Source organism: Anguilla rostrata, chromosome 19 (assembly GCF_018555375.3).
Source record: "Anguilla rostrata isolate EN2019 chromosome 19, ASM1855537v3, whole genome shotgun sequence".
In the NCBI taxonomy this organism is placed as follows: Eukaryota; Metazoa; Chordata; class Actinopteri; order Anguilliformes; family Anguillidae; genus Anguilla; species Anguilla rostrata.
Window position 1 is genome coordinate 1,249,163 of NC_057951.1, and position 18,888 is coordinate 1,268,050.

At 40.5% G+C, this 18,888-nt stretch overlaps 2 protein-coding genes across 2 annotated transcripts in view; both read left to right on the top strand.

The window, feature by feature from the left end:
- The window catches only part of LOC135245712 (uncharacterized), a 114,755-nt gene that overhangs the window by 84,694 nt on the left and 11,173 nt on the right, over nucleotides 1-18,888 (top strand). The gene's annotated exons all lie outside the window — the stretch shown is intronic.
- LOC135245731 (uncharacterized) lies at nucleotides 5,461-17,874 on the top strand. Its single transcript, XM_064319032.1, has 4 exons — nucleotides 5,461-5,558; nucleotides 6,792-6,885; nucleotides 11,893-12,159; nucleotides 16,927-17,874. The coding sequence occupies exons 1-4, from the start codon at nucleotides 5,496-5,498 to the stop codon at nucleotides 17,349-17,351; spliced, it is 849 nt and encodes a 282-aa protein (XP_064175102.1). The 5' UTR covers nucleotides 5,461-5,495; the 3' UTR covers nucleotides 17,352-17,874.

Sequence of the window (18,888 nt, forward strand, 5' to 3'; positions counted from 1 at the left end):
CTATGTCGCCCCCCAAGGATGTGATCAGACTGTGTCAGCAAGAACAGTCTGTCAACAACTACATTGAGGCAGATATTGTTGTAGGGTTGCTGTGCTGTGACCTGTGTGATCTGTGATACAGGCAGATGAGTCATCCTTCACCATATTCTCTACATGTCATTTAGATTTCTATATTTTTTATTGAGCTTGCAAAGGTCAATAGATACAAATTCACAATACAATTGTGCAGTTTCCTTTGTTTTCCTAACCCCCCACCCCCCACTGGCCACCCCCCACCCCATGGTGCTGTGATGCTCAAAGTAAGCAAGGTACACAAGTAAAAGTATATCTCATAAAAAACACGTTTTCAACGTACAAAAATGCCAAGTTACTAAAAAGTATTGATATCAAAATGACGCCAAGTTACGATACTACAAACAATATAGGCTATCTTGCCTCACCGAAATGACATAAGATGTATCTCAAAGCAATGCTACCCAATATTTCCTCAGTTCTTTCAAGTCACTTGGCCCTGTGTATAAGCATGCACTACATGAACAGGCCAAATATATGTGTGGATGGCTCTCTCACAGTCAAGATTGATTGAATAGGTGTGTGTATGTCCAATTTGTATTGGTATGTAGGCCTATGTATTTCGCTGCCCAGGCTTTCTGTTGCGTGAATGATAGTATGTTTCTTGGTACAAGTGTGTTCGTGAATGTGAATGTGAAGATGCTGCCAGGGAAATGTCCCCATGCGGATAAAGAATTTCTCTATGTGTGTATGTACAATATGTGTTTTACATGCAGTATTTATTGTACGTAGCAAATATACAATAACTTGCACATGTACTCAAATTCAGTTCAGAAGCAAGTATAAACATGTTTTCTGGAGAAATGTGCTTCCTGTCGTTGCTCAGCAGCAGTTCTGTACATTAATGAATTTATACATTAATTTCAATGTACAATGTTCAATGTGTTCCATGAGGCAATTCGAAATATTTGTCTCTTTGATCTGACAGAAAGTTTACATGACATTGTGAAATGGTAAGATTAGAAAACACAGGGCCAAGTGACTTGAAAGAACTGAGGAAATATTGGGTAGCATTGCTTTGAGATACATCTTATGTCATTTCGGTGAGGCAAGATAGCCTATATTGTTTGTAGTATCGTAACTTGGCGTCATTTTGATATCAATACTTTTTAGTAACTTGGCATTTTTGTACGTTGAAAACGTGTTTTTTATGAGATATCAGTTCTTTTTGCAAAGCGTTTTATTATGAGAGTGAGAAATGCGACCCTGCAAAAAACGGTTGTGGATTATGGCTATCGTTGTGTGAATCTGTACAGTCTGATGAGCGTGTACCGTTCAGCAGTTTCGGTTTGCTATATATGTAAAACAGTGGCTATGAGAAAGGATGCAGTGGCGTAAGCGTAAACGCAGGAGAAACGCAGATGGAATATGGTATGTACTCACGGATTTGACGTCCATCCAACGAGCCTTGACTGACAAAATAATCAACACGCCCGTAGAATTATAACTCCCTAGGTCGCAACTTGTGTAGCCTTCTGTCCTGCTCCGTTGTCTGTTATTTCGTGGAGATGCACTTTTAGTGTTTGTAAGGTTTATCCTTCTGTCCTGCTCCATTGTCTGTTATTTCGTGGATATGCACTTTTAGTGTTTGTAAGGTTTATAAGGCATTTTGATAGGCTTATCTGCAGGTAGGAATCCTCTTCGCCGTTTTGCTAAACTAGAACCGGAAAACATGATAGTGGAGAATAGGAGCAGACGCATATGTCCCAGCAGGCTTTGCATATGAGAGAATAACAACAGTGTGAGAGAAATTAAAATGAAATTACGAAATTCCGTAGTTGAAACAATATGTTTTTAGCAGAATGGGCATGTATGTGAAGGTTGACATGATCACGGAGTATAGTGCGAAGGAAATGGAGTGACCATGAGCGAGCTTATATTCCTTATCAAATGGTATATAACAGTCGGTATTGAACGTTAGTTGTTGAAGTGGAGGGTTAAATAACATTGCACACATTATTTGCCTGTAATGTAATCTATTGCACGAATGTGTTTTTCTCATGTTCAGGGCTAGTAGTTATACTTATGAGTGAAACATGATTTTAAATGTAATGTTTTAATGCGGAGTTGCAGAACGTACATACGTAGTAATTGTGTGTAGCCTATGTGGCTAGATAGAGAACAGGGCGAGGTAACATGAATGTAGAAACGTGCGTTTGCTGATATGAAGGTTTTGTACGGTAGCCAAGTGAAGAAATATAGTTAGTAGAAATGGCACAGTGGTGAACCGGTGTAACTTTTAAATAAAAGGAATACATTTGCGTCATGAAATGCATATGGGTGGCCGTGAGTGAGGTTTACCAGTCTGTGACTTCGTTAGCTAATGCCATAGCTATGCAATGCGTGAAATATCATGAGCGAACCTGCCGGTGGTTTTAAAGAACACAAGCCAGTAAGCACAGAAGAGCTTCCGTTGAATCCATATGGCTCAGCAATATTGTAGCCGGTCAATAACTGAACGTACAGGCGGTAAGTCATAATGCATATATCTTAGCAATATTGTAGCCGGTTAATAACTGAACGGTGAACGGCGGGTAGATATTGTGCAAAAGCAATAAATCTTAGCAATATTGTAGCCGGTTAATAACTGAACGGTGAACGGCGGGTAGATATTGTGCAAAAGCAATAATTAAGAAGTAGTAGACAATTATTAGTGAGGGTGGAAGCAAGTTAAAGAAACGTGTTCCAAGCTGGGCTTGAACATACGACCCAGTGTTCCCAAGCCTGTAACCTTACCCACTAGGCCACGGACGGATTAGCTGTTCAAACTGCGGAGTTGCAGAATGTACATAAGTAGTAATTGTTTGTAGCGTATGTGGCTAGATAAAGAACAGAGCGAGGTAACATGAATGTAGAAATAGAAACGTGGCGTTTGCTGATATGAAAGTTTTGTACGGTAGCCAAGTGAAGAAATATAGTTAGTAGAAATGGCACAGTGGTGAACTGGTGTAACTTGTTAATAAAAGGAATACATTTGCCGTGATGAAATGCATATGGGTGGTCGTGAGTGAGTTTTGGTAAAGCAAATGTAGGCGTAAGAAAACGTTAGTGTAAAAGAGGAAATTATCTGCCTGAGGGCGAGTCGGGTTCAATCCTCAAACCGGAGTTTTACCAGTTTGTGACTTCGTTAGTGCAGCACCATGCCATAGCTATGCAATGCGTGAAATATCATTAGCAAACCTGCCGGTGGTTTTAAAGAACACAGGCCAGTAAGCACAGAAGAGCTCCCGTTGAATCCATATGGCTTAGCATATTGTAGCCGGTCAATCACTGAACGGTGAACGGCGGGTAAATATGGTGCAAAAGCAATAATTGATAAACAGGCTAGTAGACAATTATTAGTGAGGGTTGAAGCAGGTTAAAGAAACGTGTTCCAAGCTGGGCTTGAACCTCAGACCCCGTGTTCCCAAGACTGTAACCTTACCCACTAGGCCACAGGCGGACTGGCTGTTTAAACTGGAAATGTTTCAGCATAAAAATGCATGGGTATTTTGCGTGTGTATGCGCGTTTTTGATTGGGTCGTGTTGGTGCAGATTTGGCAGATTTGGCTGGTGTCAGTGAAATGTCCAATGGGGAGACATGTTGTTAGTGGGATAGGCGGCAGGAAAAATAAGAATGAGAAGAAGAAGAAGAAGAAGAAGAAGAAGAAGAAAGAGAAGAAGAAGAAGAAGAAGAAGGAGAAAATGCAAAATCCCCTTAGTTTGGGGCTTTATTGTGTGGACATGTGAAGTTGTTTATGAATTCTGTCTGTTGAAATGGGGTCAGAATGTACAGAATTTAATGTTTTTAAGGGCTGAGTGTCTGTGGCTGTTGTGGTTATTTCTGTGGGGAACCCTGAAAAGTGCCAAACTCTCGGTGCTGTATAGGTATGGGGCATGCCCCCGCCAAGGCGTAACTTGGCGGGATGGCATACCTGCCATCCCAATTAAAGGTAGCGATACACTGGCCAACCCTTCAGGCAACACTTTTCGGCAACGCTGAGCAAGCGGACGTCCCAACACGCCTGCACTGACCGCCTAGCGATCCCTCGCCCAGACAGATTTATATGCACTTTATACTTTTCCTTCCCTCTCTCTCAATCTCTCGCCGGCAGGCACAACACCCCATCATGTCGCCCAAAAAGTTGACCAGGGCATTGCCTTCACAACAGTGAACATCTTCAGCAACTTAATACTTTAACTGTGAACCATGACAAAAGGGTAAAAAAATAAATACAATTTTTACAAGTGTTAAACGGTTTTGATTGACAGTTTGACAGTAGCAAAATTATGCCATATCACATTACAATTTGCACTAGAAAACCAAACACCGCCATATACCGCCAAAAACAAGAAAAACATTGTGACCCAGCATATCAACCATTAGTCCCCAAAGCTGCCCTTCTTGCCATAAAATCTATATGCGGTTCCCATATTTTCAAAACAAAAAGTCCTGACTCTTACATTTTATGTTGTAGCCAATTTTGTCTAATGGAATGTAGCTGGAGATTTCATTTAACCAATGCGATACTGTAGGAGGGTAATCAGATTTCCAATGGACTGTAATGCACTTCCTTGCAGCGATCAAAGCAAGGTCAATGTTTTTTGTGAAGCTTATTCCAAGGGTCCATGTTGCTTGTGCCAAGAAGACACAAGCGAGGCGATTTTGGGATCTAAATGTCTAAACATAGTGCTGTAATGTCAATTACAGAATTCCAAAATGTTGACAGCAGATTACAGGACCCAAACATATGATAAAAGTTGCCTTTTTGTTTTTTGCAACGCCAGCAGAGAAAGGACATTGCAGTACTCATTTTATGTAGTTTTTCAGGTGTGTAATAAATTCTATGCAAAATTTTGAAAAGGGAAAGTTTGTGTCTCATTGTAAGAACACTTGAGTTTTGAAACAAAAAGACCAGTCCTCTTTTCTTATATCCATCTCTAAATCCTTTTCCCATTTACATCTCATAACATCTGTGCTTGTAAACAAGCATTCTAACAGGGATTAAATACTTTAGAAATACATCTAGAACGTTTTACATCCTTATTGATGAGACATTGTATTTTGGATGGTTTGGGTTCCTTAATAGTGCCTTGACTTGTCTGTGTCATGTGACAAATTTGGAAAAACCTGAATAACTGAGTGGAAGGTAGGTTGTATTAATTGCAACTGATTAAAGGAGATAAATAGACCATTATCAAAAAGATTTGTTATTTCCCTTATCTCCATGTCGTACCACGGCTTTAATGTGTCATCATTAAAACAGGGTGAGAAATTGGGGTTTCTCCATATGGGAGTATAGGGGGAGAGGTGTTCACTGTAGCCCATACGTTTATGGGAGATCTTCCATATTTGTTAACTATTAACGATAGTAGGGTTCCTGGTAATTTTTTAAACCTCCTGTAAACCAATATAGGGCAGGTATTTCAACTCTTATGGAAGAATGCCACGGGACTCCACTCTTGCCCATGCACTTAATGAGCTGGAAAACCATTGCTTGACCTGGGTAAGTTGAGCTGAGAGAAAGTAGAGTTTGAGGTTTGGCAAGTTTAGACCACCAGCATTATATGGGAGCTGTAGTAAGTTTTTTAACAAATAAAGGAATTTGAGTAAAGCAGACATTTTAATAATGTTAGTTCTACCCATAAAAGAGATAGGAAGTTAGTTCATTCTTTTCAGATTGCTTGTAACTTTATCAATTATTGGGGGATAGTTAAGTTGATAAGCGTCTTCTATATTACTGGGAATGTATATGCCCAAGTACTTCATATAGTCTGGAGACCATTTAAAATTGAACTTGCCTTTTAAAGAATCAGAATTAAATTTGGAAATTGGCATGATCTCGATCTTGGACCAGTTGATTTTGTAACCAGATAGATCGCCAAACTGGTCAAGTATTGTAACAAGTGTTGGAATTGAATGTAAGGGGTCTTGTAAGTAAAGTAAAATGTCATCTGCGTACAGAGAAATAACATGACTTTCACCTCCAATCTTAATACCTTGTATATGGTCATGTGATCTTATTATCGCGGCCAGGAGCTCAATAGCAAGAGCAAATAATAATGGAGAGAATGGACTGCCTTGTTATATTCTCCACAAGTGGGTGAGTGCATGTGTGGGGTATGCCAAGAGAACAGTACAGGCCTGTATGCATGACCCCAACAATGAGGGTGTCCAGTGGCTCTGTTATGCTGTGGGGCGCAATTTCATGGTATGGTTTGGGTCCCCTAAGAGGGAACGATCACTGCAAATCAATACAAAGTTATTTTGAGTGATCACCTTTATCCTATGATGAATCATTTCCATCCTGATGCGAGTGGTCTCTTCCAGGATGACAGTGTCCCCATCCACCGAGCTCAAGGGGTCACTGAACGGTTTGATGAGTATGAAAATGATGTGAATCATATGGTATGGCCTTTGCAGTCACCAGATCTCAGCTGGTGAATGTGGGGCTTTATTTTGACACAGGGGAAACCAGAATGTTTAGCACTGTGGACCCTCTCATGGTTTGTGCTTTTGAATTGGAGCCATTTCAAATTTCGCATCTCAAGATGTTTGAATGAACATGGAAACTATTGAAAAGTAAAACTGAAAAGTTTAGTGCTGTCGTCACTTTCCTCGAGTGCCTGTTCTCCCTTTTGCAGTCTGACAGAAGCGAGTTGACAATGTGGATAATCAGACCCATAAATTCTCCATTAGAACGGCTAATTGGGAATCTTCAATTTCTCTTTCATAACAGGAAGCTCTCAAGACATTCCAGCCAAATGAAGTGTTTCCCTGTGAAAACGACACTCATTATCTCTACCAAAAGGAGGACTTTATCATTGCCCTTGGTATGCCTCCCTTGACCAGATAAGGTTTTCAAAGATCTGAACATTTTAACACATTCCAAATTGTTTGCAGTGCAACAGCATTTAAAACATTCTGAATTATTTTTTTAAATTCACTTTTCTGCCAGTATGTTCCTGTTTTACTACAATTACATTTTAGCAGTTTTACTGCTATTTCCAAGAGATTTAAATGGTGAAATGATGCCCCCATATAAGGAAATTGAGGGTGTTCACTTGGTAGAGTCATAAAGCTCCTTCACGAGCGTACAAGTTTAGGGATATTTGTGATTTATAAATAAAATCTGCATGTGTGATTTAAAACTTTATTAATTTCTAAGCAAATTGTACAAAATGTGTATGCACAATTTGCGCAAATGGTTGTACAATATAATTAAATCCACGCAAACTCTATGCATCCCGCCCCAGAACTTTTATTTCCATTGAATATGTAATTTACCAGAATATTTCTATTTTTACTAAGAATATAATTTCAGGGTATTAAATTTATTTCTATGCCAAATTCATGGGGCTTTTCGCACATAACTTCAAAGCTTAGAATCAGTTTGTTAAATGGTCCACATCAGTGTATAAAGCAGTTTAATTGGATAACTACATACATACTGATAATTAAATTGTTTCCATATGGATAATTGAAATGATCACTATACAAATTAAGAGTTTTCTTTTTATTTATTTACAAGTTTAACAGTTATCGGAATGTGTATATCTTTTGTTTGAATGCAGTTTAACAGGTGTTATACTGTATCAGAAAACCAATATTGCTATGATAAATACTAATGAATTCGACGTTAATTCAACATTTAACTTAATAGCTTAGATTCAGGTTGCTGTTTAGATGTGTAATAGATGGAGTGATAGGTTCCATTAGGTCATGTTTAAATATGACCTAATGAAACCTATTACTATAGGTATATTGATAATTATTAGTTGTTGGTGTGGGCAGTTTTTCTGTGTAAAGTTGAAGTAACTGTAAATTTGGCTTTAATCCGTGACTTTATGTGCAACACAACAGAGTGTCCCTGTATCACTCTACATATTAAATATAATCTCATAAAAAACACGTTTTCAACGTACAAAAATGCCAAGTTACTAAAAAGTATTGATATCAAAATGACGCCAAGTTACGATACTACAAACAATATAGGCTATCTTGCCTCACCGAAATGACATAAGATGTATCTCAAAGCAATGCTACCCAATATTTCCTCAGTTCTTTCAAGTCACTTGGCCCTGTGTATAAGCATGCACTACATGAACAGGCCAAATATATGTGTGGATGGCTCTCTCACAGTCAAGATTGATTGAATAGGTGTGTGTATGTCCAATTTGTATTGGTATGTAGGCCTATGTATTTCGCTGCCCAGGCTTTCTGTTGCGTGAATGATAGTATGTTTCTTGGTACAAGTGTGTTCGTGAATGTGAATGTGAAGATGCTGCCAGGGAAATGTCCCCATGCGGATAAAGAATTTCTCTATGTGTGTATGTACAATATGTGTTTTACATGCAGTATTTATTGTACGTAGCAAATATACAATAACTTGCACATGTACTCAAATTCAGTTCAGAAGCAAGTATAAACATGTTTTCTGGAGAAATGTGCTTCCTGTCGTTGCTCAGCAGCAGTTCTGTACATTAATGAATTTATACATTAATTTCAATGTACAATGTTCAATGTGTTCCATGAGGCAATTCGAAATATTTGTCTCTTTGATCTGACAGAAAGTTTACATGACATTGTGAAATGGTAAGATTAGAAAACACAGGGCCAAGTGACTTGAAAGAACTGAGGAAATATTGGGTAGCATTGCTTTGAGATACATCTTATGTCATTTCGGTGAGGCAAGATAGCCTATATTGTTTGTAGTATCGTAACTTGGCGTCATTTTGATATCAATACTTTTTAGTAACTTGGCATTTTTGTACGTTGAAAACGTGTTTTTTTATGAGATATCAGTTCTTTTTGCAAAGCGTTTTATTATGAGAGTGAGAAATGCGACCCTGCAAAAAACGGTTGTGGATTATGGCTATCGTTGTGTGAATCTGTACAGTCTGATGAGCGTGTACCGTTCAGCAGTTTCGGTTTGCTATATATGTAAAACAGTGGCTATGAGAAAGGATGCAGTGGCGTAAGCGTAAACGCAGGAGAAACGCAGATGGAATATGGTATGTACTCACGGATTTGACGTCCATCCAACGAGCCTTGACTGACAAAATAATCAACACGCCCGTAGAATTATAACTCCCTAGGTCGCAACTTGTGTAGCCTTCTGTCCTGCTCCGTTGTCTGTTATTTCGTGGAGATGCACTTTTAGTGTTTGTAAGGTTTATCCTTCTGTCCTGCTCCATTGTCTGTTATTTCGTGGATATGCACTTTTAGTGTTTGTAAGGTTTATAAGGCATTTTGATAGGCTTATCTGCAGGTAGGAATCCTCTTCGCCGTTTTGCTAAACTAGAACCGGAAAACATGATAGTGGAGAATAGGAGCAGACGCATATGTCCCAGCAGGCTTTGCATATGAGAGAATAACAACAGTGTGAGAGAAATTAAAATGAAATTACGAAATTCCGTAGTTGAAACAATATGTTTTTAGCAGAATGGGCATGTATGTGAAGGTTGACATGATCACGGAGTATAGTGCGAAGGAAATGGAGTGACCATGAGCGAGCTTATATTCCTTATCAAATGGTATATAACAGTCGGTATTGAACGTTAGTTGTTGAAGTGGAGGGTTAAATAACATTGCACACATTATTTGCCTGTAATGTAATCTATTGCACGAATGTGTTTTTCTCATGTTCAGGGCTAGTAGTTATACTTATGAGTGAAACATGATTTTAAATGTAATGTTTTAATGCGGAGTTGCAGAACGTACATACGTAGTAATTGTGTGTAGCCTATGTGGCTAGATAGAGAACAGGGCGAGGTAACATGAATGTAGAAACGTGGCGTTTGCTGATATTAAGGTTTTGTACGGTAGCCAAGTGAAGAAATATAGTTAGTAGAAATGGCACAGTGGTGAACCGGTGTAACTTTTAAATAAAAGGAATACATTTGCGTCATGAAATGCATATGGGTGGCCGTGAGTGAGGTTTACCAGTCTGTGACTTCGTTAGCTAATGCCATAGCTATGCAATGCGTGAAATATCATGAGCGAACCTGCCGGTGGTTTTAAAGAACACAAGCCAGTAAGCACAGAAGAGCTTCCGTTGAATCCATATGGCTCAGCAATATTGTAGCCGGTCAATAACTGAACGTACAGGCGGTAAGTCATAATGCATATATCTTAGCAATATTGTAGCCGGTTAATAACTGAACGGTGAACGGCGGGTAGATATTGTGCAAAAGCAATAAATCTTAGCAATATTGTAGCCGGTTAATAACTGAACGGTGAACGCGGGTAGATATTGTGCAAAAGCAATAATTAAGAAGTAGTAGACAATTATTAGTGAGGGTGGAAGCAAGTTAAAGAAACGTGTTCCAAGCTGGGCTTGAACATACGACCCAGTGTTCCCAAGCCTGTAACCTTACCCACTAGGCCACGGACGGATTAGCTGTTCAAACTGCGGAGTTGCAGAATGTACATAAGTAGTAATTGTTTGTAGCGTATGTGGCTAGATAAAGAACAGAGCGAGGTAACATGAATGTAGAAATAGAAACGTGGCGTTTGCTGATATGAAAGTTTTGTACGGTAGCCAAGTGAAGAAATATAGTTAGTAGAAATGGCACAGTGGTGAACTGGTGTAACTTGTTAATAAAAGGAATACATTTGCCGTGATGAAATGCATATGGGTGGTCGTGAGTGAGTTTTGGTAAAGCAAATGTAGGCGTAAGAAAACGTTAGTGTAAAAGAGGAAATTATCTGCCTGAGGGCGAGTCGGGGTTCAATCCTCAAACCGGAGTTTTACCAGTTTGTGACTTCGTTAGTGCAGCACCATGCCATAGCTATGCAATGCGTGAAATATCATTAGCAAACCTGCCGGTGGTTTTAAAGAACACAGGCCAGTAAGCACAGAAGAGCTCCCGTTGAATCCATATGGCTTAGCAATATTGTAGCCGGTCAATCACTGAACGGTGAACGGCGGGTAAATATGGTGCAAAAGCAATAATTGATAAACAGGCTAGTAGACAATTATTAGTGAGGGTTGAAGCAGGTTAAAGAAACGTGTTCCAAGCTGGGCTTGAACCTCAGACCCCGTGTTCCCAAGACTGTAACCTTACCCACTAGGCCACAGGCGGACTGGCTGTTTAAACTGGAAATGTTTCAGCATAAAAATGCATGGGTATTTTGCGTGTGTATGCGCGTTTTTGATTGGGTCGTGTTGGTGCAGATTTGGCAGATTTGGCTGGTGTCAGTGAAATGTCCAATGGGGAGACATGTTGTTAGTGGGATAGGCGGCAGGAAAAATAAGAATGAGAAGAAGAAGAAGAAGAAGAAGAAAGAGAAGAAGAAGAAGAAGAAGAAGGAGAAAATGCAAAATCCCCTTAGTTTGGGGCTTTATTGTGTGGACATGTGAAGTTGTTTATGAATTCTGTCTGTTGAAATGGGGTCAGAATGTACAGAATTTAATGTTTTTAAGGGCTGAGTGTCTGTGGCTGTTGTGGTTATTTCTGTGGGGAACCCTGAAAAGTGCCAAACTCTCGGTGCTGTATAGGTATGGGGCATGCCCCCGCCAAGGCGTAACTTGGCGGGATGGCATACCTGCCATCCCAATATCAGAATGCTTTTGTATATTTGATGAATAGTTTGTTAGCAGTGTATGACGCCTGAAAAATGAACATTGCCTCATTTCAGGTTTCCAGAATTCTAGCTTTCTACTAACATTATCTTTTTATGGCTTAATAGATTAGATGTTGGCTTACTGTTCTTCATTAACAGTAGATCGTCTATGGAAACAGGTGTCTTTGAAGGCTCCATCAGCAGTGCAGCTTGGCATAAATGACCTCCTGGGTTACAATGCCAGTTTCTCAAGCACACCCTGCTCTCCCCAGGCCACACCCACCGCTTTCCACTGAGGGCGGAGTCTCGGGGTGCCTCCACGCTATTGGTCTCCTGGCGAGGGAGCCCCCGTGTCCCCCCCGACCCCCTGCACAGAGTGGCGCTGTACCGGCCGGACCTGGACGGCCTGGCGGTCCTGTGCAACGAGACCACGCGCAGGGGGCACTACCGATTCGCTGGCCTGGACGGCTGCCGGAGCTACGTGGCGTGTGTGGAGATGGCGCTCGGCCCCGCGGTCCTGTGCCTCACCGCGCTCACCGGTAAGAGTGCGTCTGCCCCCCCCCCCCCCCCCCCCCCCTTGTCCTGTGCCTCACTGTGGTCACTGCGTTCACCAGTAAGAGTGCATCATTTATGCCATTATGGATTAAAAATAAACTGTCAAACACTGTTTTCTGAAAAATTGTCTAAACAGGTTTGACCACCCTAGGGATATGCATCATCGAACACTGGCAGCAGGTTGAGAACTGGGAATCGAAAAGACCTTTTCACTGTAATTTAAAAAAATTTAAAAAATACACCAATTTGTAATACTAAAATGCTTACCACACTGCAGACATGATCTTGGTGAAGCCTAGATAATGAGCACTACACTACATACCTCATTATCCATATCTCTGCAAGCGATAGATGGCCTAATGTAACAGTCTTCATCAATTTTTTTGACAGACTGCCCGATTTACGCCTCAAATTGCTCATTTACGAAACAAAAGGAACCAGCAGGGTGAACGGAGATATCCAAATTAAATTTATTTAAGATCCTTCTTGCAAATCTTTGAGCATATGGAACATACAAAATGTTTCTATGGGTTTTTACGTGAATATGTGGTCGTTTAACATTTAAAAGACTGTGTTTTTATTACTTCCGTTACTTCCCACAACAACCTTCATGCATATTATGAAACAATAGGCTATGTTGCAAAACTATTTTCTTGAAATAAAGTGCACAGCTGGATCAGTTCCAACATTTGTATTTCTGAAGTATAGTGTTTTTGTAATATAGGCAATAAGAGATTCATTACCCTTTGAAATAATTGCACACGTGAAAACGCATTGCTGTATTTGACCACTGCCCAGTGGCAGAGCTTGAGTATTAGGACAGGGGGTGCGGAGCCAGTTTAGGGGGCCCCATGACCCGATTATTTCAGAAATATCGCTGTGACTGAAGGAATGCGCACCTGTATCTGCATATCACACTTTGTTACAGAAATCTAGCTCATAGGCTCTGACCACAGCAAGGCTATATCACAAACACGGTTAGGCTAACAAAAAACATTTCTGACGCACCAAATTATAGGTATCACCTTATGGGGGCTCAACCAGTTAGTAAAAAGATGCAGCCAAAACTGCTCATTTGTGATGGAAATGTCAAAGTTATACCACAAGGAGGTTCTCCCGAGCTATTGGAATAGTATGCTACAGTCAGCAACGTTCTGTCACGCATGTCTTAATTACGGTGGAAAAATTAGACTTGATAGTTAATACTTGTTTATGATAGTTAATACATGCCAGCTAGCTTACTAATAAAAACATTTCTCATTTTTTGAGTTGGGTGAACGTATGGATGTTAAACAAACAAACTCAATAATATATGCTAAGGCTGCATTCACACTAGATCAGGCAATGGAGGAAAAACGGCAGTCCTCCCATTCATTTGAATCGGGGTAGTGCACTTAGGCTGCGGGGTGGGGACCGCATGGGGTGCCGAAAAAAAAAATGTAGCGGCCTGGGGGAAGAAGTAGAACCAGAATCAACTTTTGCCGTAACGCAACCCGACGTCACGCTGCGGTGGCCAATCACGCAAGTTGTTTAAATTACCATGTAGCATTCCGCTGTTTACTGAGCAACTGTCAGATGAATTACTGACGGAATTCATTTCCTAAGATTTGATTTTATGATCGTCATCATGATTTGACAGTGCCGAGTAATGGGACAAGTACCGAAACAATAGTTACTAGCTAAATATTAATTCTGAACTTCGGAATTAAGCTGTATAAAAAAAGATTCGCTATTTAGCAGTTCTTGCATGCTAGTTTATTGTACCTAGCACTATGGAGTTCAAGGACCAAACGATGATACTCTCCCAGTTGTGTCCTCGCTTGGTTTATTTTGTGTACCCAGCTTCGACGTCTGGCTTGCAATCTACGCTGCAAAATAACGATAGCAAGAAGCTTCCTTCGGTTTGTTTCCATTTGTTTGAGTTAGCAGACAGGAAATGGAGGGGGGGGTTAAAGTTCACAACATGACATCACGCACATGGGCCATGTAGTGACACGCCCACACCTCCGCACAACCCTGCGGGAAGGTGCCGCATTGCCTGATCTGGTGTGAATGCAGCCCAAGTCTGACTGAACGACTAAAACTTTTTTAGGACTGTTTACTGGAGTTTGGCTTGTCTTCACACCCCCACTGCCTGACAATAGTCAGGTGCTGATACGGAATGTGGATGTGCGAATGTGTCGGTCTCTCCTCTGGCAGGCTATTTAGCAACTGAACCCTCAAACACCAAACATTATCAGTGGAATAAACTATATTCACACTGTAGGATACAGTGCTACCGAGGATAAATTGAAAATAAGTTTGCCAGTATATTTGAGCAAAAAGGATTTTAATGGCATTGAAACAGCAACAACCACAGACAGCGGGATGAAATTTGCTCCAATGAAATTACAAAGGGCTACAAACAGCAGCTGAAACGCACGTCAGAGGAGAGGGCGAGACATTCGCACCTGACCGTCACCAAAACCTGCATTTTAAAATCATTGCACACTTTGACCTCTGTCAGTAAAAACCGTTGAATAATTAATACCTATTTTTATTCAGCCTATCATGGTGTCAGGTTTCACGTTCCCCTCGCTTGCTTGTAGCTGGTGTTTCTCGTCTGAGCACGTTTTTGCTGGTCTCTCTCAAAGATGCCTCGAAATAAATAATTTTTCCCCACATGAAAATGTTAAACAATTGTTTATTTGAATAATTCAGTCATTTCAATAATTGTCCATTCCCCTATTTCGTAAACGAGGAACTAGATGCTGACAGGAGAGACACAACTACGAGCAATTTGCCAATGTAAAACAATTAATTTAGCATTAAAAACTAACACAATACCCAATAGCAAAAGCCTACTATACAGACTAATCTGGTGTGTGCTTATAATAAATGCATGTGATAAATGCTGTTTCTTTTCCATGAATCATTCGGTATAGGATTGAATTGCGCGTATACAATCCTCAAATGACGACTGTAGCAGCAGTGAACAAAAATATAATTACCGTGTTATATTTATGCCTTACGTTTATACCGACTCTCCCCTACATCCTAAGTGACACTAATGTGTATGACGTTAGACTGTGTTCAAAACCCTGACTATTGTTAAGTTTCACAGTCTGACCACAAAGTTTGTTGAATTACCATCTATATACATACATTTCACTCCAATACACACACAAATGTTATGGGTAACAAGAATGTTCCTGTTTTCAGCTTGTCTTTAAAATGTATTTTTCATACCAATTTTCATGCTTCTATCCACCACATGACATTTTGTTCACTTAATTCTCCCTGCTAAATAGCCATTGTTATTAGTATCTTGTGCTTTCTACATTATGGGCAGCACTGTTATCCATAGCCACTTCCAAGTACTGTACATTTGCACAGTAGATTCATATGAGCACCAGTAGATTTGTAAAACCTTAGATTAGAGCACCAGAGATTCATAAGAACCTTAATCATATGTGAACACAGATTCAGATTGCACACAGTATATAGAGCACCAGTAGATTCATATGACAGCATAGATTTGTAAGAAACCTTGGATCATATGACACAGTATCATATGAGCACCAGTAGATTCGTGTGTGCACCAGCAGGTGTATGTGAGTAGATTCATGTAAGAAACCCCTCAGATACTCCATACGGCATGTGGAGGTCACCAACTGTAAGAAACCCGTCCGCAAACCAAACAGTGGAAGTATCTGAGTGGTGAAGGAACGTGTGTAGTCTTGCTGGAATGGGATTAATTTCATGTTATCTTGATTATCTGACTCCAAAATAGTGTTTTCACCTTTCCTCTGGTGCTAACAGTAATGCATGGCCAGAGGAAACTGCTTTCCACCAGTAGTGTGTCTCTATACTGATCGCTGTCTAAAACTTGGTAGAGGCAGACATGTCTCTGGCTTGTGTAGCCTGCATAAATACAATTGTGTATGAACTGTTACAACACTAGTGTGTAGGCCAGTAACTACGAGGTGCTGATATCCTCAGTTCTATGTGTATGTTAGGACCTTAAACTGCTAGGTGTACAGTGGTAAGAGTCAACAAAGAATGAGCAGGTTAAAATGAATGCAGTTTATTGTTCAGTGTGTCCAGTAATATTAACGATATACAATGGTGCAAAATGTGAGTGGTGAAATGGCTATACACATTTGCATATGCGCAGGAGACGAGTTTAGACGGGTCTCCCTGAACCATTGCACCTTTCCCCATATATACAAAAAGATCAAAGCAAAACACCAAGTCATGAAATAAAGACACAATCAGGACCAAACAGTACAGATCAATGATCCTGCTTGTGCTATCTCTGTAAGCTTATCACACCGGGTTAACCTTGGTATCTGGCTGGCCACTGACCCATTTGTATCAAGATCTTCAGTCAGCACCCCACCACCAAAGACACCAACTTGTTTCCCATGTTATCGGGTTTCTACTGTAACGATACAATGTGATCAAGTTTTGTATTATGGAGAACCTAAGGTTCACATAATGCTGATCCAGTAGGGTATTTTGCTACTGAGCACTGTATCTATCTAATTTGCTGACTCCCTTCTTTTGGAGGTCTGATAAGTAGCACACTTCTGTGAACTGCCCTATTGCCATATGAGCACCAGCAGGTTCATTAACATTGTGCAATTACTGTAGCCGAATATGCATAGGCTCATGGGTTAGCCTGTTTGTGTGAATGATCACATTGTAAAGCTTGGCTGTGCTGGTGCGTGCTCAGAGTGCCGTGTTAAGTTCCCTGTGTGAATGCCCAGATCCTGACGTGCCCAGGAACTTCAGGGTGACCGCTTGGGACAGCAACAGCGTGACCGTGGGATGGGACTGCCCCCCGAGCGACCCCGCCTCGGGCCTCACCGCCTTCCTGCTCACGGTCTTCCACGTGGACGGCTCTGGCCACGTCCTGGAGGAGAGGAGCTTCAGACACACGCTGGGCAGCCCGGTGTTCACCGTGGGCAACTTGCCTCCCTGTAGCAGGGTGCAGCTGGGGCTTCAGGTGGTGTGCCAGTCTGTGGGCCAGTCTGTGGGCCAGTCTACGGGCCAGTCCCGCCTCAGCAGGATGGTCCTCAGCGATGGAAACTCTGGTATAGCTACATCGCGCCTGTGTCTGGCACCCACTGCATATGACCAAAAGTATCTGGACACCCCTTGTTCTGGGACTGTTCTTCATGGTTTGGGCTAGGCCCAGTGACGGCAAATCTTAATGCTACAGCATACAATCACATTCTGGATGATTCTATGCTTTCCCAACGGTTTGAGAATGGTGTGGATGAACTTGACTGGCCTGCACAGAAACCTGACTGCAAGTCCATCCAACACCTTTGGGATTGGAAAGCCAACTGTGAGCCAGACCTAATGGCCCAATCAGTGCAAATCCCTGCAGCAGTGCTCTGGTATCTTGAATAGGGCCTTCCCAGAAGAGTGGAAGTTGTTATAGCAACAAAGCGTGGGCCAACTCCATATTAACATCAATTATTTTGGATAAGATGTTGAATGTCAGGTGTCCACATACTTTTGGCCATGTATTGGTTGTGTGGTGTACAATACAGTTCAGACCAAAAGTATTAGGCCATCTGCGGGTTTAAAAAATAATAATTTTTAGAAAAAACTTTAGGTAGGGCGGAATTCAGTTAATTTATGGACATTTATTGAATAACGAACCAAAGTACAGACATTTTCAATTTCTACCTACAATAACACAACAATGAGTTTTACTTAAAACAACCTTTAAAACACAACGTTTCTCAAAATAACCTCCTTCGGCTTTAATTACAGTTAGACCTCCTATAATTTCTTTATCAAATCTTTTTGGAGGCAGAGGAGTAACATTTTTAAGTTGTAAGAAATATGGCAAAGGAGGAGCAAGTTAGGCTTAGATTTGCAGAGCCAAGTAAATATGCTGTATATACTGTGTGTATATATGTGTGTGTGTGTGTGTGTGTGTATATGTATGTATATGTGTATATATATATATATATATATATATATATATATATATATATATATACAGTGGGGTCCAAAAGTCTGAGACCACATTGAGAATCTATAATATTTTCACATAAACCTGGAAATAATCAGAAAGTTTGAGGATTCAGAAACATTTAAAAACACAAGAAGTTATTACATGTAAAATGAAGAAGAAATATTTAAGATTATGCACTATTTCTAGGTCAGCAATCAAATTTAAGCAAATTTATACTTGTACTATTATACTACTATTTATACAAATACATTGTACAAAAGGTCAGATTTCCTTGAGTTGTATCCCTTCCATTGAAGCATGCGTTCAGATGACAGGTGGATTTGATCTACTCATCAGAGGCTCGTTCAAGTAACTCAACTTGCAGCCAGTGTTCACCTGTTATAAATATGGCTGTGCCTCAAGTTTCCAGCAAATCATTGCTTACTAAGTAGCATTGTGATAGTGGGAAACATGAAAGTGTCAGAAGTCAAATTGTTATTCTAAGCAAAGAGGGGCTTTCTCAGCGTCAAATCATGGCTAGACTAAAGGTTTCTAAGAGGGCAATGCATGGAACTCTAAAACGCTTTGCAGAAACTGGATCAGTTGTATCCAAAAAATGATCAGGAAGACCAAAAATGACCACACCATCAGAAGATCAATACATCAAGCTTAGTTCCCTGAGAGATAGAAAAGCAACTTCATCACAGATACAAAATTTGCTAAATAAAGAACGCAAGACTCCAATCAGCAAAAGTAC